The sequence below is a fragment of the Phalacrocorax carbo genome, chromosome 3, assembly GCF_963921805.1.
Source record: "Phalacrocorax carbo chromosome 3, bPhaCar2.1, whole genome shotgun sequence".
Taxonomy (NCBI): Eukaryota; Metazoa; Chordata; class Aves; order Suliformes; family Phalacrocoracidae; genus Phalacrocorax; species Phalacrocorax carbo.
This window is the reverse complement of record NC_087515.1, coordinates 6205599-6232300: the sequence shown is the minus strand read 5'-3', so window position 1 is coordinate 6232300 and position 26702 is coordinate 6205599. Positions and strand designations below refer to the sequence as shown.

Below are 26702 nucleotides of genomic sequence, written 5' to 3'. Positions count from 1 at the left end.
CCTTGCTGCCGACCCCAGCGGCCGGGGTCCCAAAGCAGAGGTGGCCCCTCAGCTATGCACCCGAGCACCCATCAGCCCAGTTACAGACACTATACAAACCAGGTGATAATTTTTAAAGGCAGCATCCACTGCATGTCTGGTTTCAAATCAGCTGCATGACAGCCATCAAAACCTCCTTCAGCGTTATGTTTCCAGAAACTTGTCTCGTTCACATATTGCACAGAGTCACAGAATGACAGGGGTTGGAAGGGATCTCTGGAGATCATCCTGTCCCTATTACAGCTTGTCCAGATTAGAGCACTTGGTTTAACGAAACAGTAACTTCTCTCCTAAAATACCATGCCCCTTTACTTACGCCCTTAAACGTGAACTGTTACAGCCCCGCTGTCATACCACTATCGGCAGATACTCTATCCCGCTTGTGAATGAATGAGTAAAGTGAGGTTAGTTGATTCAGTTCCCATCGAGATCAAAACGTGCTGGCAGACCTCAGCAGCAGGCCACTGCCTTTTGGGCTTTCACCTGCCTTCCTTAAATTCACTCCATTTAACACCTGCTAAAGCTGTCAGTCACCTGCACACAACACTCAGCAGTGATTTCTGTTAAAGGCTGACTTCAGTTTAGTTGGTCCATTCACTTGAAGGACGATGTAACAGTAATTCGTGTTGAAAGCCAGGAAACTCTAACTTCAAAAGTGTCCAGAGGTCATTGCATGCATTGAAAGGTGAAAAAAGAAACATAGGTACAGACGGAACAAGAGACTCTATTATTGCCAAACATTCATATATACTCAAGGTGGACTAAGAGGGATCTGCACATAAAAAAATCCTTCCTTATATTGGTAAGAATCACTACATGGAATGGAAAAGTCTCTTAAAGCTTCTTATTTAGCTAACTTACTTTATTTCTTATTACCTACATTTGTATTTACATGAGCTAATGAATTATTAAAAAAAAAAAAGGTTTATTCCAATGGAGTGAACTATTTCATTATTTCTTTACAGATAAGAAATGGATGATCTGAGCTAAGAGTACCATCAGTTTGCCTAGTAAAGCTGTATTTTGTGACAGGAAAAACTGTGGCCTCTGTTTGTCATCTTGAAATCTAAAAAGAATGCACAGCAACAAAAGTATAAACATCCAGTCTTTTTGGGAGGCTTTAAGAGACAGGGCGATGTTGCTGATCTCTCCACTTATTTCAGTTTTCAATAGATGATGATGTGGGCAGCTTCCCACGTAATGGGAGATGCACCAGCAGGTCAATGAATTATCCAAAGTTACCATGGCTTTGTATCAAACACATAAGGGAAAGGTTACAAGCTAACTGCTAAACATTAGGAGAAGCTAGAACTGAAAAAGAAAAAAAAAAAATAAAAAGGCTGCCTGTGAACCTTAGCTCATTCAAAATCATTTAAACACATTTTCTTTACATCATTGCTTGTATCTAATGCTTCTTGCCTCACTCGCTGCACAGACCGCTCAGGGTTCAACTTATCAGGGATGGGTACATTCATTTCTTTTAACTTCACCATGCAATGGGCAGCTGCCAGCACTCTCTTTGCTGTCCACCACACAAGTCCTGCAATGACTACTGAATTTTTTCTTTCCTCTCAATCTTTTCTACTGGGTGTTGTCTTTGCAACACCAAACACTTCACACACCCTAATGAACTCCAGCATCCTTCCCATGGACCACAGGGAGAGCTGGGAACACAAAAGATGGACCCAGGCAGCCAGGGTGCCAAGCGAGAGCTTAGGAGGGGTTTGTGCCACTGTGTCAAGGCAGGGAAGAGCTTTCCTCCACTCACAGTTTGCATCTCTGAAACTACTTGGAAAGGTAGGCAAAAATGTTCCTCCTTCTAGAAGATAGCTAACAGGGTACCTGCCGTCCCTGTCTTCTCTGCAGTTATTCTCCCAGGAAGCATCAAACCAGGATTTAAACCCCTTCTGCTGAAGATATTTAACACTAGGGAACATGCCTTAAGCCACTAGGGTATATGACATCCCAAGATGAGTAGGTGCTCTGAATCACAACACTGAAGCTGTGTTATTTTTTCTAAAATAAGAATGGATCATTGAGACATCAAGACAACCTGTCTGGCCCGCTGGCCCAGTAGTCTTGGCAATCCTTGAAAAGGAGGAAAATCACAGCTATAGCATCTGATGCACCAGTCACTCAACCTAACATAATGCAGTGTTTGGTGGACACCCCACAACAGACACTGTGTGAGGATCGTCTCCCCACCAAGGGCTGAAGCTGCCCACCCTGCTCCCCCTTGTACTGTGCACACACTCATGAGTCAGCAGTTCATTTGGACAGCTTGCATGAATATCACTGCCTTTTAAGTCTATTCCATGGCAATTACTCCCTATGAAATAAAGCTAAACTTTACTGACGTTTTCTCTGCTCCATAGGCAAAATGACTCGTCCAGGTACATTTAATTTTGTGTTAAATACACCAACAGAAACATCACTTTCAACAACAGACAATACTGCATGTATGACTTTTGAAGTGATCTCGGAGCTCAAGGTTTAAATTTCTAGGGATGCTCATTCTTTGGATGCATTTACATGCCGGATGGAGTAAAAACTTATCCCAGGCATGATGGGTTTCTTGATGATGGGACTCATATTTTGAGGTAAAAATCATTGTCCTGGTGATTAACAGTGATAACCTGAGACCTGTAGTATCTGTCAGTATCTGTAGTATCTGTCAGCGAAACTGCATCGTGCCCTCATGATTTCCTGTGCTGTCGGAAGGCTAGATGTCAAATGGGCACAGCTTTGACCAGTGGATGCGGCACTGTGCTGGAAGACACCTGGGACATAATCTGCCCCAAAAAGTCAGATTGTCTTTGGAAGCGGTGGACGCTACAGATGATATATACCCATGAGGCCTCACCCTCTCATTTACTATGCTGGGGACTTGCCTGCCAGCTGGCATGCATAACACCCAGACCTGCAGCTCCCCCTGCCCAGTCCCTGTGTCTGGGCATTGGGACATTTTCCTCACCCAAACCACAGGTGCACAGATGGGGTGACATCGAACCCACACAGGGATAAGAAGCCCTTCACTCTCCTTCTAGCACTGCACAAAGGCCAGCTGGCAATGGAATACACATGAATTTAGAGATGGCAAAATGTCTTTTCAGAACGGATGAGGCAGGACCTTAAAGAATTTTATTTCTGGACATCCTCCTCCAGGCTTTTAATGCATTTCTTCCTTTGCTTCTTGCAGCAGACTGCTCTGTATGCTACTGTAATCCCCCTCGCCCCCAAAGAACAAAACAAGATGCTGAGATGGAGGAAACTGCCTATCTTGCTTTTACTAATTTTGGCTCTTCATCCTCCCTTTTGTTCATTCATTTTCCGGTTTCATAAATCCCAAATGGAACCACTCCTCCTCCCTCCCTTTCAGCCCAACCTTTCTCCCATGGCATTTAGAAGCAAAGGATGGAAATCACCTCCAACGCTACTGCCAATGCCATTACCCGTGGGGATCCCCAATCCCAGAAAACAGCTATCCTGTTTCCTCCATTAGGGGTGAGACCTCTCTCAGCTGACTTCAGATACCTGTGGTAGGGGCATCTATACCTGAGCTTCTCACTCCACTCTCCCGGCTGAGGTCATGGAGAAAAATGGGCACTGGAAGGTACTGTATATCCCACGTAAGGCAGATGCCTCAGATGATGTGCCCTTTCTTACTGACTACAGGTGCTCACACTGGGGTAGAGAAAATCCACCCCAGCAGAGGTAACACCCTTAAATAGCCTGTCCAGACCACTTCAAAAGTGCTTTAAGCCTAAGACTCCTGTGCACGGCTAGCCAGTTAAAGCCTTACCATAGGACCACACTGTGCCTCACTCTGTATGTTAAAAATGTGATACTGACACAAACCAAGGGTGGCGTTCATCTTCTCAGTTTGAGACATCTGCTGTGCAGACTTGTATATCTGCGACAGTCATTTACACTTTCTGCATAGTTAGTAGACAGAAAAAGACATTTCCATAGCACAGTTTATCTCCTCCTAAAGCAGACGATTAAAACAAGCCAGATGAATCACCTTCTCCAAGTGCTTGTTTCTCTCCACCAGCTCTAAACAGTCTGGGGCGACAAGCTCAGAAGTAGGTGTCTCTGGTGTAGGTGTCTGATGGTGGGTGAGACGAGTCCCACCTCTCCACTGCTGCTGTCAGGAGCAGAGACTAAAGCCACGGCAGACAGCACCGGTAGGCTCAGGCCTGGGCCCTGCCGCACAAACATATTCAGCTGTCAGCAATGAACTGCTTTAGCTGTTGCCACCTAGTCTGCAAACGAGTGAAAGAACTATTACAAAAGTGCTGGGTGCCCTTGCCAACCCTTCAGAGTGGGAAAGTGACCCTCACAGACTAAGGTCCTGCCTACTGGGGACTGGGGCATGTGCCTAATGATAATGCGCAACTCCGCCAGCTTCTCCAGGCTATGAATGTGCTTCAGCGTAAGCATATTCTTAAACAGCTCTTTAAATCAGGCTTCTGGAAAAAAAAAATCTGACAAAAGGAAGAATCCTCACAGGTCTCTGTGACAATTACAAATGAGCCATCCACACGGCATTTCCATTTTGCCAGCCTCTCAAATGTTTCGTAGCTGCTTGGGCACTGCACAGAACAAGTTTGTAACGCTTTGTTTCTGTGAAATAACAAAACAGAAGAAACAGAAATAGGAGAGAAGGATCTCAGGCAAGTCGTGCAGGACAGCACCTGACCCTCAGCGTGGTAAGAGCTGTAGAAACCCATGACATGCAGGGCAATTAGAACTGGACACTACACAAGGTATATTCTCACAACCTTGAATGCTGTTTGAGTTCTTGACCCGATAATTACTACACAGAGAGATCAGTGGGAGACTGTTAGTTCCACCACAATTACTTACCAGTTACAAAACATACCTAAGAACACACACAATGAATTCTGGTGGTTGTTTCCTGGACATACGATATTATTTGCCTCAGTAGCAGACTCCCAAACTCCTCAAACTGTTTTTATCCCATTGCTGTCTACCACACTAGCTATGCATTATTTAGCTGTCCAGTATTTTTGAGCTAAGCTGTTAAAAAATAGCTGAGGTATCATCCTGTGAAGAGAAGATGAAGTACCAAATCCACAGTGATTTACATCTCTAATTGCTGCTGTAGTTGTCTAAATCTGAAATTATATTTATTCAGATACGTTGCCTGGGCATTTTCTTCACAGTTGGTCAGGTTAAAGGGGAAGGTCTTAGGGACTCCTCTGTTACCTGGAAAATCACCCAGTAGCTAGTGCAGCTTTCTCATGCCATCGTCTGTGATGATCCCTCCTTTCACAGGTCAGCCTGATAGTTGGTTTTAAGGAACTGTTAATACTTCATTTCGGAAGCCTGTAATCTCCGTGTATCATCCCTTCCAAAGGCTTAGGTCTCTGCTGCACAGAACAGTAATGAGAACATGCACAGCCTAACTTCTGCATCAAGGGACATTCCCTCCTCCAAAATAGCTTTAGCTTTGCCACAGCTGCTTGCACCAGCTGTGTCCTCCTCCCAGCCCCACTAGAGCCAAAGAATCTGTTCCTGGGCATGCCTAAGCACCATGACTCCTAAGCAGGTTTGTGCTTCTCTTACCCACACCCTGTCAGGATTCAAAGACACATTTGAGAGTTTCCATCTCTCATTTGAAGACTCATCTCAAAGAAATATTTCAATTCTGTATCTAAACTAGTCATTGGGACAAGGCCTAGAGCTTCACTTTTTCTCCTGTGCGCAAATGACCTCCTCACTTCATGCTTTCTCAGTAGATAAGGATGTTTTCCATTCTGAGCAGACCAGCTTTGCTGATATCTGGGCTCCCCTGGCCTTGGAAGGCCTGCAGATTAGGGCACCCACTTGGGCACATGGGATCTCTGCTCCTTCTAGCACAGGGGGTGGGAGGCTGCTCTGCGCACTGAGCTACTGAAGAGGAGCACACATTCCACCTCCACTTTTTGAAGGAAAGGGTTCAGCCACTTAGCTGCCAACTCAACTCTGGAACAGAGTTGTAAGTGCTAGAGAGAGTGAGCACTAGTGAGGAACAGGCATCTTAGCATGGCATGAAGCACAGGACTGCTCGGCATCACCTACCGGGCAAGCTAGATGATTCATCCTGCAGCCTCACTGGTGTCCCTCGACAGGGGTCAACAGGCACATTGATAAAGGAGATGCGCTTTCTCTTTCTAGGTTTTTAAGAGGCTTCTGCCAAAATCCCACTCCAAAGGGCCTTACAGAAAACAAGGAGCCAGGGAAGGTGCTGGAATGCATAAGAGGCTCAGTGCAAGATAGGAAACCAGTGAGGAGTAAATACAGCAACGTGGTCTGCTGTGGCACCTGCGCTCTTCACCACAACCATAGTTAACGTGAGCAAGGGGGTGAGCGGTGAGGTGACAAAGTTTCCTAATGACATGAGGTTAGGCAGGTCAGCAGGGGCAAGGACCAGCTGCAAGGGATGACAGGCTATGTGACTAGGTCATAAATCAGCAGATGGAGAAGTGTGCCGATAAAGAGGTGCAGGTGGGAGTAAACAATTCACATACTGCGCACGCAGCGATGGCAATTGCCACCAGGGATCCTGAGCCCTTCACAGGCTGCTCCACAAAAGGGCAAGTCAGTGTTCAGGAGCAGCCAGAAAAGCAAAATAACTGCCAAAAAATTACTAGGAACAAAGCAGAAAACAGAGAAAAAAAATTTTGTTTCTTACATCTGGGGAAACTGCAGCTGTCAGCACACCCCCACACTGTGAGAGGAGCATCTCAGGCTAGAAAATATACCTTCCCGATCAATTCCACTGAGCTGGAGACGGGACCAGGCGGACCTTTGGTTGGGCTCCATATGGTGGCTGCGCGTGTGATTTTTGAGGAAATTGCTCTTGGGTTCCTATGGGGAAGCTGTGGGTCCCCATGGGTGGCTGGCGGATGGGGCTGCAAGGACTTTGTGTTTGTCTGTGCACATTTCCCCAGCTTTCCAACCATGGTTGGTGCTGAAGGTCTAACAGACCAGTGTTGTATTTTTTAATGAATACCAAATAATGATTTGTAATTAAAAAAATGACAAACCCCTAAAACCTTTTATTAAATCAGGTTTTAAAATGAAAATATTTGGTGAAAATGGCATTGCACATATGGATTTTTAGACGCTTTTTGGGAAACAAAGTTTAAAGCACTTTCTTTAAATACTTTGCTTTTACAGGAACAGATAAAAATAATTTTACTTAATTTGATCATGGAATGGCATGACTAAATTAAGAATAAATCAATACAGCAGGTAGTTTTAAAATCCACAGTAGAGGCTATTTTAAAGAACAAAACCAGGGTATTAACCTATTAGGTCAGAAGGTCTGAATTTGCTTGAGGCTACAGAATAAGGGATGTAGGCATCTGGAAATGGGGACAAATGCATGAACACAGATTCAAAGCAAGATGAATGCAGTCTGAGTTCAGACCCTCTTTTGCTACTGGAATTCATAACATAAATTAACTAATTATACAAAATGAAGTGCTATGATAATCTATGCAGGATATTCAAACTTATCTGACCACCTCACCTTAATTTCAATAGAGTAGGAAATAGGTCTGTTGGCTCACAGGCAATCAAGATGATTCTCCTGTCCTGATACCACCAGACCATCCCTATAGCTTAACTTGTACCAAATAGGCACAAGTTTCTTGTAACAAGTATTCCCAAATGCTGAAGTATTATTCACAGATACAGCATTTTCTATCACTAATGGTTATAATGTATTAATCCCTGTTTTATCCTGTGCTAAACATTATACCTAAGCTTACTAAGAGCTCGAATTAAATAACCTGCACATATTTGTTGAATATACACTAAATTTTCCTCCTTAGCATACGTATTTCTTTCTTCTTCTGTCAAATACTCCAGCAAGGCTCCCTGCAAAATGTATATTCTAATTCCTGTTACTGATACAGAGACAGCTGAAAAATTATCAACTCCATACTGCAGCAATTTGAACTTTAATCCATTTAATTTATCTTCAGAGGCAACTGCTTAGAAATTCTATTAAAAGTGCTGCACTTGAATGGGCCTCATTAAAATATTATATTCCATATTGTGGGGTGGGGAGTTCCCCTAAATACTGTCCTTTTTATTATTAATCAGCATGCATGACTGGAGGCCAGAGTGAAAATGTAAGATAATGGGTGCTTATTACAGTATCAGCATTGTGGTACTGCAAAGTAACAGCCATAAAAACATGTAAAGAATAAACCTGATTATGAGATACATATTCTTGATAGCATGGAAAAAGAGATTTTTTTTTTTCTCATTATTCTGCATTCCTTCCTTGAACAAAAACTGGGCTGAACCTTACAGTGAGCTACCTGGTGAGGTCACCAGGAGTTTCACCACTGACTTTGAAGAGATCAGCATTTCTATGGAAGCAGAACTTCCATTACAACAAAAACAAGCTACGTCCAAAACTGTATTCTGGGCAAATTTTAATCAGAATCTGTGCAAATTTCACCCTGAACAAAGGTTTGAGAGGTCATTGTTTGTTCTGGTGAAAAAAACAAATTGGATTCCCTGCAGGCAACTACTGTATTAATTAGCCAGGCGTTTGAGTGCCACGTGTCTTTCTTGAGTAGTAGTTTTATCTCCAAGGGGATTCAAGTACTTATACTAGTATAAATAGCACATTTATATCAGTGTGTGTGTGTGTATATATATATATATAGGTATTATATTGAGGTAAGTGAATTCATGCTAACTGTGGGGGCTATGCTAGCTGCATTTTGTCAAAAACAAGACGATGTTCTTTCTCCCTGATGGAGCTTTCCAAAATTCAGAGCTGCTTTGCTTTCAAGTAAACGCAGTTTTAGACAGAAGATTTCGCTATTGCCCATTGGTTTCTTGTATATGGAATTCTAACTCCAGCTGATTGTTCTCTTAGAAGCTAAAGGGTTAACCTGCTATTGAACCTCAAACACAATACTTTTTTAGATCCTAAGTTCAGAACAAGATAGTTGGAGCATCTGTTCTCTGTCAACCAATAACCAGATATTAGAGTGGACCTGACATGGACTTGAGCGTGCTCACAGTGGTTGGAGTAACATACATATATCCAGAGAAATCCCCACGTGATTTGCTGCTCAAGGATCTACCAGAAGAAAGAGGATGCCTCCTCACCTCTCACCAGCAAGCTTAGCAAAAGCTGGGTCTCCTTTGATACCAAAGCTAGGTTTGGCTAGACCCATGTTGGCACCAAGGCACTTGGTATAACTCTGTGCAAAAATACATTACATGCAAAAATTCTGCTTTCTATTTTCTCTCTGATACTTGCCTCTTCTGCTTTTCAGTGAGAAAGGCTTTCGCAGCCTGCTATTCCTCACTTGTTTCAGTCAGCTACAGAAGACAGACTCATGCCTTTTTCAGCCATAAATACAGTACCATCCTTGCTGAGACTTGCACTAGGGAATTTGAGGTGATTGTCAAACAGGCATTTCTAGATCATACTTCCTCACTTCTGAATTCTCCATGACTGAATTACAAGGCTTACAGGGCTCACGCTTTTTTTATTATTTGAGGAGGTTTGGTGCCAGAAGTAGTGATATTGAGCAAAATGTATACCTATTACTTAAAGAAGAGTCGACATATAACTTCTGTATAACCAAAGGGTGCTAGGTCCCATGGCAAAACGTATGCCTTGAGTAGGAGTCACAAAATTTCCAGGCTACATACTCCTGCGTTATGTCCAGGTAGAGTGGATCCAAGTTTCTGGAACTGGGCAGTTAATATCGGAGGTGGTACCTGGCTTCTCCAATACATGCTGCCAACACACTTGGTAGGCAGCTCTGCATAAAAGCAAGCTGTCTCTCCACTGCTAAGAACACCTTGTTTCTTGCTGCCTTTGATCTTTTACTGCAGTGGCTGTCAGCAAAACTCAGTGAAGATTACGAAGTAAATCTACTCTTTTTTTGGACAAATTCCTGGTTCCGCTATCCAGGATGCTATCCAGGTCTGCAGTGGCATCTCATGGTTTATAATTAACAAAGACTAACTGGACCGTGGACTAAATGTTGGTGATGGTACTCCAGCCAAGCAGAGGGAGCCGCTTCGTATATAAGCGACTGTGCTGTGCTGAGTATAATGTGCTAGGAAAGCTACAACATAAATAATGCTCTATATGAGGCTTATAACTGGGAAATTGCTGGGGAATACATGTTGAGCTATGATAGACATTTATGTTGAAATACTGGTCTTTTCTGAACTCTGGCTCTTATACTGGAGTGCTCCTATGCTACAAATCCTACTGTCTACAACTGTCAGCCATTAGGAAAGAGGGGCAACATTTCTGGCAGCCAAGGGGGCAAACCGCATCCTGGGGTGCATCAAACAGCGTCACCAGCCGGTCGAAAGAGGTGATGATCCGCTGTATTCAGCGTTGGTGCAGCCTCACCTGGAGTACTGCGTGCAGTTCTGGGCCCCACAATTTCAGAAGGATGTGAAGGTCCTTGAACACATCCAGAGGAGGGCAACACAGCTGGGGAAAGGGCTGGAAGGGATGTCCTATGAGGAGAGGGGCAGCTGAGGACTTTGGGCTTGTCTAGTTTGGAGGGGAGGAGGCCGGGGGTGACCTCATTGCTCTCTGCAGCTCCCTGAGGAGGGCACGTGGAGAGGGAGGTGCTGAGCTCTTCTCCCTGGGATCCAGTGACAGGACACCATGGGAATGGTTCACAGCTGCACCTGGGGAGGCTTAGACTGTGGACATTAGGAAGTATTTCTTTACCGAGAGGGTGGTCAAACCCTGGGACTGGCTTCCTAGAGAGGTGGTCGATGCCCCAGGGCTGTCAGTGTTTAAGAGGCATTTGGACTATGCCCTTAACAACATGCTTTAACTTTTGGTGAGCCCTGAATTGGTCAGGCGGTTGGACTAGGTGATGGTTGTAGGTCCCTTCCAACTGAAACAGTCTATGATCTATGATGCTCTAATCTTTTTACAAGAATTATAAAATGAAAATAGGAGACAATGAATGATGTATTCTGGTGACTTAATATTTATTTTTTACTAGTTGTTGTTCCAACTTCTCATGGGAGAGTTCTATAATGAAATAAACGAGTTAGTAATCTGCTTATTTTCTGAGAGCAAATGCCTAAATTGATTCAAGATGACTAGAAAATGCACCTTGCTTCATTCAGGGACAAGCGGGTGAAATGTAATGGCCTGTGATCTACAGAAGGCCTGAGAAGATGATCCAATGGCTGCTGTTATTAAATTCTGTGACTGTAAATGAAACTCTTGTTTGTCCATAGTGTGTACATATTGGCTCATTTCAGCCACTAAAGTAAGGAAGCTTAGATAAATCTTTAATAACTTATCTTTCTGCTTCATGATGCATTAAAGCTCCTGCTCTGGCATTAGTTTAGTAACATCAAAGTGGTCTCATTTTATTTTTGTATCATTTGGAGAGAGGACATACAGTGCAGAAGTAATGAGTCACCTCCAAGCCTATAGCTTATGAATTTGCACAGGTGAGATGGTATACAAAATAACCAGTGGGACATGATCAAAGATGAGCTGGTGGGAATCTCCAGTGAGTAAGCCTAGCACAGCTGAGAATAGCTCATCTTGAGCCTGCTTAAAGCCTAAGAGAGCATGGTGCCATTTGGGAAGGGAGCCAGGTGTTACACAATGAGAAACTCCTTGTGTCTTTGGAACAAGATCTTTGATATCTGCTCAAATACGCTGTTGTGTTAACTGAAAATATTGCAAGGAATAGGAAAATTGGGCAAAAGTTGCCCTGGGGCAAAGCCAGAGTGTAATTACTGCCTTAACACTGCACTTAACACCCAGTACCCACAGCAAACATGGAAGAGGGTACTGCTTTTCCATCAGGGGAGTAAGTCCCATTGACTTTACCCTGTAATAACAGAGTGCATGCTGGCAGGTACCATGGAGAAGCAGCACACAGCAATTCATTCCAGTAGCTGCATGCAAACTTGTTACCATTACCTTCACCCCTAGATCATTCCCTCTATCCCAGCTCCAGTCAGGAGCGAGCAAAAGCTGCTACCACAACTATGGAGCAAGTACAAGGTGGGTTTGATGGTCTCTGCCCTGATCGTGAATGTTCACATCTAAGACTGCCTTCTGTGCAGGAAGACAGGCTGATCAAAAGTGGGCATTTTGCAAATTACACCCCGCAGAAGCCAGCACGCATTCCTCGCAAAGGCCACTTCAGTGGGGAAGCACACACAAACCCACAGCCCTGGCTGAGCCACCAAACCCCTGGCCTCTCCTGCTCTTCAGCTGCTTCTGTTTGCTAGAATGCACAAGCACTGCATATTTCTATAATGTACAGTTCTCACATAAAAAAGACCAACGGGCACAATTCTTGCTTCTACAAATGCTAACTCCTGGGTGAAATTTTCACAGGGTTTGTCCTAGTGCTCAGAGTACAAAAAAGTGCTGCCTGACTACCAAAACCTTTAGATGCCACCAGCAGAACACTGCTAGTAGTTACGCAGTATTTATCTGGATATATATTTATGCGGCGTGTCAGCTTATTTCCCAGAAAGGAAGTTTTAGTAGGAACCTGAAGTCATTGACTTCAGTACAAGAAGTTCTCTTGCACCTCTATCACATCCATTCGTGGCAGTGCCATCCCGCGGCCAGAATGCATGTGTGGGGAGGTTGAGGATCAATTAATATCTATTGTAAGCCTTTTCTTGCCTGCTCTGTGACAAGACGTGCTGCTTGTTTTTAGACAAGTTGCTTCATTCTGCGGTTTCTCAGCTGCCCCATCTGCAAAATGAGGATAATAAGGACCACATATCTTAAGGGAGCAGACTGCCACTCATGAAGGTTTTTGCTGTGCTTGGGATCTTCAGTGTGTGCTAAAGAAGTGAAAAAGATTTATTATTAAAGCTATTACTGTGTTGATGCACTTATGATGAATTCCCTGCAGGCATGCAATATATTAAAGGCCAAATTAATTTCTCATTTGCACTTGTACAAATTCCCTGCAACTCCAGTGATGCAGATAAGGTTACTCCAGCTGAGCATGTGGCAGAATCTGGTTCCACCACAACTCAGTTTAGATGTTTATGTGTAATAAATGAAAGCAGAGAGGTATCATTTGCATTGTAAGCAACTTCAAATATCACCAGTCACTCTTCCCAACGGAACAGTGCAGAGGAAACATGGTATATGGGGAGGCTGCAATACTAGTTCTTTGGTGCTGGAAACAGGGGAATAAGTAGCTCTAGGTAGGGGATAATGAAGTGGAGGATGGGTTTTCTCTGGCAAGGTGATAGTCCTGCAGATCCTTGTGAAAGCTGATGTCACCTGCCTCTGGAAGACCCCAAGATGCAGAGTGGGGATGGAAATATTTACCTTCCCATGGAAGCAAAGTCAGTCCTCAAAGTACACTGTGCTTTCAGGTACAGGTATGGATGGAAACTGGTGAGAAAAACAACAACTGAGAGAGATGGACAAGCACAAAGCAGGCACCGAGTCTACCTTTCTCAAAATATTAAAGTGCATGTAATGGTACCAGGCACAGAAAACACATGGTATGGTTACTGCCTGCCTGAGTGATGCATGTAGATTCAGTTGTCTTGAAAAGTGCTGGTACAGCAGGCTCAGTGCATACTGATGATTCAATCTCTGAAATAATTTGAAACAGCAGTCACGCTTCTGAAGGCGCAAAAAGTCCTTATCTCCCTTTTAAAGCAAAGAAGCTGCTGCACCAACAGGAAAATAGAGGGAATGCTGGAAGGCTTTACAGCGATGCATATCAATGAAAAGCTCCTCTTGGCTAACTATCCTGGAGCGGAACACATTGCTAGTGGCTCTGCCAAAGATCCTTTAAATGCCTTGATGGTGGTTGATAGTGGAGAAAATAATCATAACTATGAATCAAAGGAGAGTTTTTTCTGTCTTGCTCCTACTTTTTCTGTATTGGCTATGCCTTTGCAAGGGACTTGGGTACCAGAGAACTTTAGGAAGGCAAGTCTTTGCCAGAGGACAGCAGCCAGACCAAGGCAAGCAAGCAGTCCACAGTGTGCCACTGCCTTGCTTTATTTTTGCCTGTAACTACATCTCGGCTTTTTCACATGGCTCCAACCACCAGCTGGCAAAATTAGTCAATATTAGTCTGAAAGGAAACGTTGTCAACTGATTCGGAAAGAGAAGCTCTTAAACTAAGACAGTCTGTTTCATTAAAAGGAAGCAAACAGCAAAGGAAACTCTTAGCCTGCCTCTGTGCATCCTCTGGGCCCTATCATACACCATCAAGGCAATTTAGATTTTGCCATTGATGATAAAGGAAAAAAAGAATCTGAAGTGAAGAAGGAAAGGTCCAACTAGGTTAACGAAGTCCCTGGTGGGTGGCGATAGGGTATCTGAGAGCTGGTATGCAGAGCGGACATGGAAATGCTTGAAAGGATTCAATTTTATGGCACAGGGGAAGATTGCACTGCTTCTGTTTCTATATAAGGCAGGTAATAAACTGTATTTGAACTGGTAGAAGAGGAATGAGATGACCCACATTTCAAAGCTGGAACTTGGTGGGTTATTATTATTTATGACTCATAAACCATGTGCAGTGCACCAAAAGAAAGGGAGACGTGTTCCCTGCCCAGAGAAGCTTCCAATGCAAACCTTGAGAGGAACACTCTACTGTGCACAAGGCTAACTCCAAGGGCTTTTAAAAATTCTAATTATAGTGCAATGAAGACCAGGTCTGCTCTTCTTTCGGTCAGAAAACTGAAATCCCTTTTCCTATCTCTATAGCAGGTGGTTTTTATGTTGGGGGAATGCAACCACTGTATTCTCCATGAACTGAAATAACAACCTTCAGGTACTCCTGAAGGTTCAGTTACTTTTACATGCTGATTTTAGTTCCTTTCCCCCTCTTGGGCATTGCTGCATTTTCTCACTTTCTCCTCCCCAGAGCTACTGCTACCTTTTTTTCTTTTCCTTTATTTGGTCCTCAGTTCTTCAATATTACTTTTTTTCTTCTTCATGAGCCTTCTATGGAGTCTCACATTAATATTTTACCTCTTACTGTTCAGTCATTCCCTTTTTTGAGTTTTTCTTCCTCTTTGCCTCATCCTGTGTGGGCTCCTCTTCCTGACCTGCAACCTCCTTTGGTTCATCCTGCCTCTACATCACCCCCCCCCCCCCCATCTCACCTGCTTTGCCTCTCTAGGACATGGCCTACAGATCATATAACCAAGATCGCAGCTCCTCACCCCAAACGTCACCTCTGGCTATGCCCAGAGCTACAGAGCTCTCTGGGAGACCCTCCTGAGCACATCACTGCCCTTTTCTGGGTCCTCAGCCATGGTCCCTGAAAGCCTCCAAAGGTCCCTGTGGTCCCTGAAGGTCTGCCAACCCACTACTGCTGTTGGGCTCCTCCTGATGTCCCTCCTGGCCACAGAGCCCCAACCCCACCGCTATCACGCAGCTGGATTGGCAACCAGAGGTGAGGGCTGTGTCCCTTCCATCGGGGGTCAAATCTGTCCAGCATCCTCCCTCCTTCCCTCCTGCCGGGGGTCTCGACTGGCAGGTAGTTGCCCAGGGGCTTGGGGGTCGCTGCCGGGAGCCCGAGGGGAGCTCCAGGAGAAGAGCTCTGCCTCTGGAGCCTGGGGGAGGAAAGAACCGGAGCAGAGAGGGGCGGGGGTGGACACCGGCGATGCCCGACGGCCGCGGGGGAGCTGCGCGACCCGTGGGCGGGCGCCGGGGGTCCCGCCGCCGTGCATCCCCCGGCACAGCACTCCGTCGCCCCGGAGCATCCCTTGCCGCGGTACCCAGTCTCCCCGGAGCATCCCCCGTGGCGGTACCCGCTGCTCTCGGAGCATCCCCCGTGGCGGTACCCCCGTCCCGCTCCCAGCGCCGTCGTTTACCTTCCACTTTGGTGAGGGTGAGGACGGGGCTGTTGCAGGCGCTGAGGGGGGCCACCCTGGCCGAGTGCTTCTTCATGGCGAGCCCGTCGCCGGCGGCAGCTCCCCGCCGCCCCGCAGCCTACATCCTGGCGCCTCCGGAGCCCTCCTCGGCGGCGCTCCCCCGGTAGAGGCTCCCGGCCCGCCGCCCTCTGCCGCAGCACCGGGCGGCGGCGGGGGCTGGGGCTCGCCCGCCCGCCCGCTGCCGCTCGGGGCTGCTGCAAACCCGACGTCACCGGCACGGCCCCCCCCCCCCCCCCCACCCCGGCCGCCCGCCCCCAGGGCTCCCGGGGCCGCCCCCCGGGTCGAGGCGGGGGTGGCGCCCGGACGCCGCGGTGAGGGGCGCTGCCGAGCCCCCGGGCGGCCCCTGCCCCGCGGCCCGGCCTCGGAGCGCCAGTCGGCGGCGTGACTCGCTCCGGGGCCGCGGGCGCCTTCCCGGGCACCGCTCCGGCAGAGCGGGCGGGCAGCCCGGGCCGTGCTGCGGCTGCGGACACCGCTCCGGCTCCCCGCTTTCGTGCCAGGGCTTCCCGGGGCGAGCCCGGCTCCCGGCCCCGGCGGCTGCTGCTGGCGCTGGGCGGCCGCCCCGCACGGAAGGGGCTCCTGCCTTTTCATGGTCTGCTTCGTTCCCTTCTCGCTGTCTCACGGGAGAGGATAATTCCCACTCTCCAAACCATTTTTTTTTTTCCTGTTGTTATTTGCCCGTATTAGTGCCCTCCTTCATCCTCCCTCAAGTCTGGTCACCATTCGGGGTCGTTTTTCACCCGTGCCTTCAGTAATTTCTACCATCGTTTCCACAGCCTTTCTGTTCCTGCTGTGGCCTTTCTGAGAGGGAGACCAAAATTAGACACAGCATTCAAGATGAGGGCACACCATTGATTTATCAATAATATTCCAATACTTGCACCAGCCTACTCGACAGCCTTCTTAACGCAGCTTACCAACTTCTTTTTGAGGCACGAAACAAAATACCTCTGTACCTACACACGAGTTAGATAAAATGTGGCATTTCACAACCAGATGCTGCTCGTATGTAGCAACTTGTTATGGTGGGTTTTTGCCCCACAAGTAATTTTAAGACCCCCAGTCATGACATACCAACAACGTGTGGTAGATTTACCCTTCTGTCGATATGCAAAAGTCTGGTGTTAATTAGCAAGGCTTAACGCAAGCGGGTCCAGGAGAGAACAGATTCTAATGAACAAACATGAGACATGTAAAAAGATAATTATGTCGCTAAGAATATAAGCAAAGAAGCAGCTTTCACAAGATGCTGAACACGGTGAGCTCAGCGCCCGTTACTCCTAGCGACTTCTTCTGTGGGTATGAAAATAATTGGCACGTTCACCAGGTTCAGATACGAGATGCGTCAGCAAAGATGCAAATACTCAACATTTCTTAAGATTTGGTCAAATTAAAACGAGTGTACTTTGCAAACAAGACCAGGCAGCCATCAATACTCTACAAACATTCCAAAGTATTTGTTAATTATATAAACACTAGCTATTGAAAAGCAGCCCCGACAGACTGTTTCACAAACCGTGGGAAAGCACCACCTTACTTGTGCCGTCTGGACAGCTCTTACATATTTAAGAGGTGGGTCAAATCCGGACTGTTAGTTTGCACAGGTCTTGTGGTGATCTGCAGCCTGATGAAGCCCAGGGGTGGTTTGCATTTCCTATGCCTCTTCCGTGTCAGTCTTTGGGATGAGCTTTATAAAAAAAATCATTAGGCTTCTTTCAAAGTGGTCCTTCTAGAGAGTATATTCATGTGCTTAGTGCTATAGACAACAAAAGCTCGGCTTGGTCAAATGAAAAAAACCCTGGCTTTTATGGTTATTTCCAGGCCTTCTTAGTAGAATTATCTGATCCATTCAGCTCCCTGCGATGTTACAGACCATAGGCATGTTGGGAACTGTGGGTCCATCTTTCACTGCACTATTTCATCTTGGGGTCCAATTAGTTTATCTTCAAAAGAAGATACATAAAAAGAGGCAGATCTCACCTCAGATGGTTCTGTCCATGAAATATTTTGCCGTGTTGCAGTGCCTTTTATCTGAGAATTTCAAAGCACGTTATAAAATGTTAATTCATTTTATACTGCCTCCGGGAAGAAACTTCAGGCTCACTGGTGGGTAAAATACAGCCATAGAATGTAAGTGACTCCCTCAGATTCAGATGACCAGGTAACATCAGTGAGGAGCAGAACCCAGATAACCCTGGCTGGCTTCTGCTCTGAGCTTAGCTTCCAGGATCATCGAGCCTCTGCTGTGTTAGCTTGAAACTACTAAATCAGCATTTTACATCCAAATTTAACCTACTTTTCCTAGAGGTAAATGGTGGCACAAGGCAGGACAATCAGACTTCTCTACTGGCTTTATCTTGTAATCAATGGGATGTTCATAAGAACTAGAAGGATATTTACTAAAAAGTCTTTGTTGCTGGCTACTTCTACTCTTTCCTTTCTGCAAGGTTTACACTCTCTTATTTTTTAAAGGAAAGACACAGTAAGTGCACTATTTTACATGGAGGATGGTGCTGCTCACCTGGAGAATCACGCTGAAAACAAGACTTTTTCTTTTTTTTGATGGCATGTTATTCTAACTCTGCATATATTTAATATTGCACAATTTGCAGGGTTGTTAACATGTTTCAGACTTGCAATGTTATTTTTTTAAGCCTAGAACTCCAAACGGCAATGGCTTGTATGGCAGTAACTACCTCCTGCAGCCGGCTGGACCTCTGCTTGCCTAGGTGAGGGTGGTGTCCCAGTGCGCTGCTTAGCAGAGACTGGTGCACCTCTGCCAGCTGGTGCTGCGAGAGAGCTGGGAGGCATCTAAGCCTTCAAACTTCCCGTCCTTCTTCCTCCCCTGACGATGCCTCGCATGCCCACAGCACTCCAGCCTCCTCTACTCAGAGTTCAGTTTAGTCACCCCAGAGAAGCTTTCAAAGGCACCGAGGTCAATTAGTATCCAACCAAGACTGGTTTCAAACTGGGGATAGGACATCCAACCAAGACTGGTTTCAAACTGGGGATAGGACATCCAACCACCTGCGGGCTTTTGGAAATCTTTTGCCCAGTACGTGTGTGAAGTACAGCTAACTGGGGCTGATACAGCTCTGCTCGACCCTGATCCCAGAGCATTTTAACTCCATCAAGTCTCTGATTTCTCTTGCTGACCTTACGGGCACACACACTTACACCAGAGATCCACAGTAGGCCCCTGTCTTAGACTGTGTGTAAAAATATCAGCCACATATCACAATAACAAAAAGTTGTGTTTATTTCATGAAGGCTAGGGTGCCTGAGGACTGTATTCCAAGGGCTCTGCAGTGAGAGCTGCATTTGGCAGAAGGTTTGTTACTTTCTGTAACTTGCATCACGCTGCAGCCTCCCCCCCTCCCTAAGCCTTAACACATTTGCTGCTGGATTACGTTTAATTTAATTTACAGTAAGTATCTTACAGTATAAGCAATGCAAAACTGATGCACTCAGTAAAATTTCAAGTCAAATTTATTGCTTTTTTCCTTCACAACACCATTCCCATATTCAAGAGGCCAGGGAGGAGAAGCTGGGCTGCAGAGAGGCTTACAAATGTGGAGAGGAAACTCCCAAAGCTTGAAAACTGGACGAAGTAGACTGTCATCTCTGACCAAGAGCAAGGCTGCTTTGTGTGAAAAAGGCAAGGCCGGACTAAAAAAGCAGGAGGAGATAGTCAGAATTTGCCCTGTTTGAAGAATTTGTAGAATCTGTAGTTTGATGGAACTGGTTTTGTGACAGTCAGTTACCCTTCTTCATTTTAGATTAAGAAATTATAGTCGTTGGGTTGGATTTTTTACGCATATATATGAGTGTGCTAACCCCCAGCATCATACTGCTTTTAAGCTCATGTATCATGATCACTTTTCTGAAAGGTTTCTTACTGACATAGAAAAGTAGATTGAAGACAAAACTAAATTCTCATAGTTATGTGTGCTACAACCTTTGACTTTTATCCTGTTAGGTAGTTTGTTTAATCAACATGAAACACACACCCAGTTGGTAACGTGCACAGTTGGTATTTTTCCAGTTCAGATATTTTTGTGTTTAGTGTACTTATTAATAGGACATTTATTAATTTAAGTGCTTGCCTTACCACTGAGGGCAATAATTGTTGTGCTTAGCAACCCTAAAGGAAATGGAGTGTGGACTTTTACTTGTGCAGCCAATTTCCTAATAGGCTCCATCTCATGCCAGAATGAATTCATCTGCCAGGAGTCAAATACATGCATGAAACCTACACTGCCCACAATCTGTCAGGAACAGATCATCCTTTCCTCTAGTTTATGTGAAGTTATTCGGTGAATATTCTCCACATATCGTTATTAGTGTGTTTGTGAGGAGCTTGTTCTACTTGAATGCTGTGTCAGTTTTGTTTGGATACCGTCTAATAACTTCCTAATTGGTTTTTGTTTCCCAACTAAAAAACCATAGATGTCAAAAGCACATTTCCAAACACACATAATAGCTATTTTGGAAGTGATGTTTGCTGTCCTGCAGCCATTCTGAAATCTGCATTTAGACGCGCTGTCTGGTGACCATCCACCACTATTCTGTTTGCACGCCTCCTGCATTCGCAACCTCCTCTCAGAACAAATGCACATTTTTGTCAAATTTACATACAGTCTTTCTCTGCAATATTAGCCCAGCTGTAAGGATGACGTCTTTCCAATCTTCTCCATACCAAAACAGTTCAATTACTTCCAGTATCGTGTCTTGAATTCACAGAACAAGGCAGTGAAGGGAAGAGGAAGGATTAAACACCTTCTGGCTAGAGGTGTTCGCCAGACTGCACTGAACAGAGACTGCTACAGAATTACTGCTATACCTGAATGCCTTCTCTTCAAATTTGATCAGATATGCAGTGATACAGAGAACAGTCAAGTCTGAAGGGTCTGTAAAGGCTGCAGATTGTATATATGACCATATATCCACAGTTCCTAGACACGGATGCGAAGTCCTGGTAAGCATATCTTCCTCATATTTTTTTTAACCTGCTTATAACTGCTGTAAGCATTACTGGGGGAGACAGCACTGATGAATGTTATTTCCAAATCTCATGAAATATTAACTGTTTCCAATATTTTCTGAGAGGCTCTCTTGGTTTTGTGCATGAAGAACAGCTGCATTTTAAATTATACCAGTGATTTCCACAAAATGTAAGAAAAAAAGCTAGTTTAAGTCTCAGAGTTTCAACACTGGGCTATATAACTTCAATTTTTAGACTTGTGCTTCAGGAGTTTGACAGGAAACATTCATGTCTCAACCATGTTTTGGAAGGGAATCATTTTGTCAATTTTTATGTTACTCTGAATTTTAAAGAAAAGTTAATTCAGTGCCCATGGGCAGGTATGGAATTGTGAAGTTTTGTGAACCAAGCCTTACATTTACAAGGGAATCGGATGTTTGCCAATCTGCTTCAAACCTGTCTGACACTGCCGGGGGTCAAGGGCACAGTCTCAGTCTTCACTGTCTTTGGCAACACATGAAATGAGCACTGGTATTAGCCCAGGACAATAATTCCTCAAAAACGGACATGCAGAAGAAATATGACAGAGACTATTCATTATCTGAAGGCCACTGGGTCTCCTACGACTGACAGTAGATTGAGGACAGGTGTTTAACAGTGAACGGCCCGTGAATACAATGCAAATTCACACGGTTCTTGTCACAATTACACGATGCCCACATAACTCCTTCAGTAGATTGGCTCTAAACCTTTGCCTCTCCACAAGGACTTTTTAAGGGAACTGCCCATCTCTGGACCAGGTGGCTCAGGAACAACCCATCATGTGGCAACTGTTATTGTTCACTGAGGCCACCTGCAACATTTGCCTTTAGGACCTGTAACCTCTAATGAAATACAGCAGTCAGACTACCTAAATATATAGCATTTCTTGATATTAGTGGTGGCAACACAGGAGAAACTGAAAAGGAATAAACCGGTAAAACACTTAAGATGCCCATTTGTCTTCCTGCATTTGTCATTCCCTGGGAACTCCATCAGGCTCAACAGTTTTGCCTGGTAGAAGCTGCTCTTCACTAGCTGCTCCTGACAACTCCACCAACCCTCCTTCTGTCTCTTGTCACTTTTTAGCCATTTCAAATGTTGATTCCCAAAACTAGCAGTTCCTTGTGCAGTTGTGGCTGGAGAAAGCAGTGTTCTCACATCCTAACAGCCTGGCAATTTTTCTAATGACCTTCCTGGGTTTATCAGGCAATTGCTTTTCCTTGCATATTTGCATACGGGACGCTGCCTAACTATGAGACCTTAATGACCCCAAAACATACAAAATACATCATTATGCTACCAATATCAACAATTCAGTAACAACTATTTCTTAACTTTCTCATTATCTAGGCTACATACACTATTAAAAATAACTGGGCATCACCTCTACATTGTTCACCACCAGCCCACGCCCGGCCAGTTGTCCTTGCAAAGCACTGGATGTGAAGTGCATTTAAATGTGGTTGTGCATGTTTTCCGCCATCAGAAACAGCGTGTAAGCTGCGTTAAACCTCTACTGCTGTAACATTCCAGCTTAGGAGGACCTGACTCCTCTAGTAAAGACACAAAGGCCAAGAGACCACGTTTGGCAGTAGCTCATACTTCTAGCATTGTAAAAAAAACAGGTGAAAAAAAAATCTGAAGTTGGAACATGTGAAAACAGAATTAAAAAATCTAAAACCTAAAACCAGGATTTAAAAAAATTTACTGTTCAGACTCTGGCTCAGAAAGAAAGAAATAAGCTCAATCATGAGGCAAGCTTTTGTCTTCAAAGAAGAAGTTCTTTCAGAATTGACTGAGTAAATAAGCATACCCTCCTGGCCTCAAACACACAAGCAGAGACCAGGAGAACTGAAGACAGAATCACATTTTTTTTCTCCTTCTCACCTGAATATTTACAGAACTCTGCAGTGCCCTCCCAAGTAGTATCAGGCAGGAAAGGAATAAAAAATGAGATGAAAAAGGAACATCCAAAGAACTCTCAGAATATAACAGTAAAGACACTTCCGAGCAAATGTATTCTCTATTTCAAGCCACCCTTTTAATGGGCAGCGCGCTCTGGGATGAAAATCACGATGTCTGTCAAATTTAAGTTGTACTGCCAGCTGCTTGAGCCAAAGATTAGGTAGGATATAAGTTCTCCCAGTGGCCTTTGAACCGGAGAGGGTTTCACCCTAAATAAATAAGTTGCCAGATTTTTGCCAGGAAGAAAATTGCTGCCTATCTGAAATCCAAAGATGCGTAAGAGCCAGCAGGTCCAGACTGATTCCTGTTCTGCCCTTTTACCAGGAAGACTATTTTTAAACACTTTAAACAATTACATTTTTCCTGTTCTCCTGTGTATACTCTGCACTTTTCTTTCTTCTTACTTTTTATGTCAGTATTTCTTTTGTTCTTTTTTAATTTGTGTTGTCCTTTCCATTCCTCTTTCCTGTCTTTTCTTTGTCAAATTTCTCCCAGTGCTAATACTAAAAAGCTTCCAATACGAATGGAACGCCACATCCACTTATAAAGTTACACAGACAGAAAAAAATATTCAACTGTGGGTTCTTTTTTTTTATTTTTTAATAGCCAGTACTGGGATTTTTGGAGGCATCCTAGACCTCACAATTTACAGTTTCAAAGTAAATTTTCTGTAGCTTTCCAGAAGCTGTGCACCTCTCAAGCTCTCCTACCCTTTGCTCTGTGATTTTAAGTTTCTGCCTGTGCACACTATCAGTGCTATGTCCAGAAGAATTCAAGACAAGGATGAAAAATAATGCCCTAGGCAAAGCCTCTCCCCAGATTTTCCAAGTCCGCCCTGCTTCCTTACAGAAGCTCCAAGCAAGGCCCAGCAGAGCAGGCTTCTGGGTTAATTCTTGGGAAGCAGCAAGTCAGACTCCTGGAAGCAATAGGCTGATTTTCCTGGGACCTCTCACTGAAACGCTTAGCGTAAGTAGCTGTGCTGAGTGCCCTCAGAGAGACCATCCAGTCTGGCACACTGAGTTCCTCCTTCAAGCACAGACTTTATTTAAAAGGCATTACACAGGATGAACTTTTTAGCACCAAGTGCTTTGTAATTATATCCTCCCCACCCTGCAATCCTAATCACTCCAGTCTCCCACTCTTGGAGAGGCTAACTGCTGCTTCTTGAGCCCTCTGGCTACTTCTCTCTTTTTTGGGGGCTTCTTGCTTCTTTCAACTGCTGTTAAGGTAGATATCAATACTGTTGGGCCCCAGCTATTTTATTATAATACGAGACAACAATGTAAGCCTGCTTCCTAGAAGAATATCTTTCTTCAGATACTGGGAAAAGGTAGAGAATGCTTGAGTGGGAATGGCTATTATACAATTTAAAAGCACCTACTGGTGTGCGCTACGAGCAGTGGCAGTGCGACCCTCCCACTCCATTTCAGGCTCTGCCATTATTGTGACACAGGGCGTGAGTTAAGTTTCTGCCACAAGTTACTCAAGGGTACGCTGGGACAGAACTTAGCTACTTCCTTAATGTGCTTTTGAGATCCTATGCTGAAAGGCCCTAAGAACATCCAAGCATTACTGTTATTAAACACTTGGGGTATATCTAACAGGCTCACTATATATAATTTATCACCCTTTCCTAATAAAGAGGATGAATTTATTACTAGTATATGAATTTATTACTGCCACTTATAACTGGTGCAAGAATAACTAAAACCTTTGGGTCATATGCCAGATCTGATTTTTTAAAATGACCGTGAAACAGCATATTGTAGACCAAGAATTACCTCTCTTAATATTCTAGGTGTTCATAAATGGATTCATAATCTTATATATCTTTATGGAGTGAATGATTTTAACCTTACAAGTGCATTGCTGAACAATACAATGTCAGGTAAACACCTACAGTACATGTATATTGCCTCATATCCACGGGAAACACCATGGAGAAAGTTTAAGTCCTTTGGGCTGCTTCAAGGCCATGCAAATTTTGATTAGAGAGCAGCGTTAAAGAAGGGAAATGAGCTCAAGGTTGTGGCTGGGAAGTTAGGAGGGCTGCTCTGTCCCTTTGGGAAGGAGATACTTTATATGAAGGACCATGGAAACAGTCAGGAGATTCATAACAATGTAAAACTAGAATAATTCCACAGATTTCAGTGCAGCCATGTCAGATGAATGCCCAGGCAGCAAAGTATAATCTACTTCAAATATCTTGCACTGAATTCAGGCTTTTACTTAGACTATAACATTATCTTTGAAGCAGCCCTCAAAACATGGTCATGAGACTGAGGAAAACTGGAAGTTTTTCCAACAGAAATACTTTGAATAAACAAGGCAGGTTTGCAACATTATATTCTCTATTGATTAATTTATTTAGCCTAAAATAAGCAAAAACTTGTGGTGTTTTTAATTCTTCAGATTGGAAATTCAGTGAATATCAGCTTAGCTCTAAAAAATTTCATACATTCTGACCAGATATTGACGAGATGGTCTAACAGATTGCCTTCGATTTCAGCAGACGTAGGGGAACCACAGCCTGAGGGTCTGTGAAGGAAATCAGTAAAGGACCAGGGGAGAAAGTGATGGGTTCTCTTAGTCGCTCTTGTGCTTCTCTCTATTTTTAGCTGGGACTATCCTATGGCACACAAATTTACTACAGAAGGACATTCTTCACAGTGAGGACTGTCACCCATTGGAATAATCTCCCCAGGGAAGGGGATGACTCGGCCACGTTGGACACCTTCAAGAGTCGGCTGGACAGGGTGCTGGGCCAGCCTGTCTAGGCTGGGCTCTTCCCAGAAAGGTCGGACTAGATGGTCCCTGAGGTCCCTTCCCACCTGGGATTCTGTGATTCTTTTCCCCCCCCCCCACCCAGGCACAAGGTATGTGCCCTGTTTGTGGAGGTTCTGTATGATGCACAACCTTTATCCTTTGTCAGTTTGATTCCTGCCAACTTTTAGGAGTCTGCAATTTATGTATTGTTGCAAAAACCAGAGATTTCTATAATTTTCCTTGGGATGTGAATGTCCATTAGTGCATCTCATCTGTTCTTCTCTTGCAGTACAAGAAGAAAGCAGGTATAATGGGCTCTTGCTGCCTCTTGCTAGCCAGTAATTGCTAAATCTGTACAGATTTGTTAAAACAGGCATGACGATTTTTTAAAATGTTGGAGTAGAAACTTCAAGTTTCATGCTTATGTGACAATGGCTGTGAGCATTGAACATCCGTCATTCTCTGCTATAAGCTCTGTATTTTACACAATAACAAGACAGCTCTTTATAAAGACCTGCTGCTGCTTATCATTAATCCCTCAACTTCTAGACTGGATTTGTTTAATGCTTTTGGGGAATGAATCTGGATCATTAATTAACAGTACCAGGGATATCTGTAATAAGATTACGCGCATGGTTTTATATTCCCATGACTCAGTCGATTTTCTTTTGAACTTCTTTTGAATGGGAACTTTGCCATTGCACTCAATGCACTCAACACTGGAACTGTCATTGCTGATAAAAAAGTAATAATAAAACAGCTAAAAAGGAAACTAAATTTAAGAAGTAGAAAAATTATAAATATTAGCTTATAGAGTAGGAGGAGGGAGGATCATGGTAAGCTATGAATCCATAGGAAACCTAAAAGAGGGCAAAATATTAGGCAGAAATATCCAAGACAGAGAGAAAAAGAGAGGACTAGCAGACAGGATAAGCCAAAGACAGATGGACAGTAGTTCAGGCAAGCATCAGAACACACA

At 44.4% G+C, this 26702-nt stretch overlaps 1 protein-coding gene across 3 annotated transcripts in view; it reads right to left on the bottom strand.

Moving 5' to 3' along the window:
- The window catches only part of SLC35F3 (solute carrier family 35 member F3), a 193536-nt gene that overhangs the window by 53728 nt on the left and 113106 nt on the right, over positions 1–26702 (bottom strand). The window contains exon 1 of one of the 3 annotated variants that reach the window (XM_064445711.1): positions 15910–16142. The exons of the other annotated variants lie outside the window; for them this stretch is intronic. Within the exon in view, the coding sequence (XP_064301781.1) occupies positions 15910–15985 (76 nt within the window). The 5' untranslated portion in view covers positions 15986–16142. Of the gene's footprint in view, positions 1–15909; positions 16143–26702 lie in introns of those variants that run through there. 3 annotated transcript variants of the gene reach the window in all.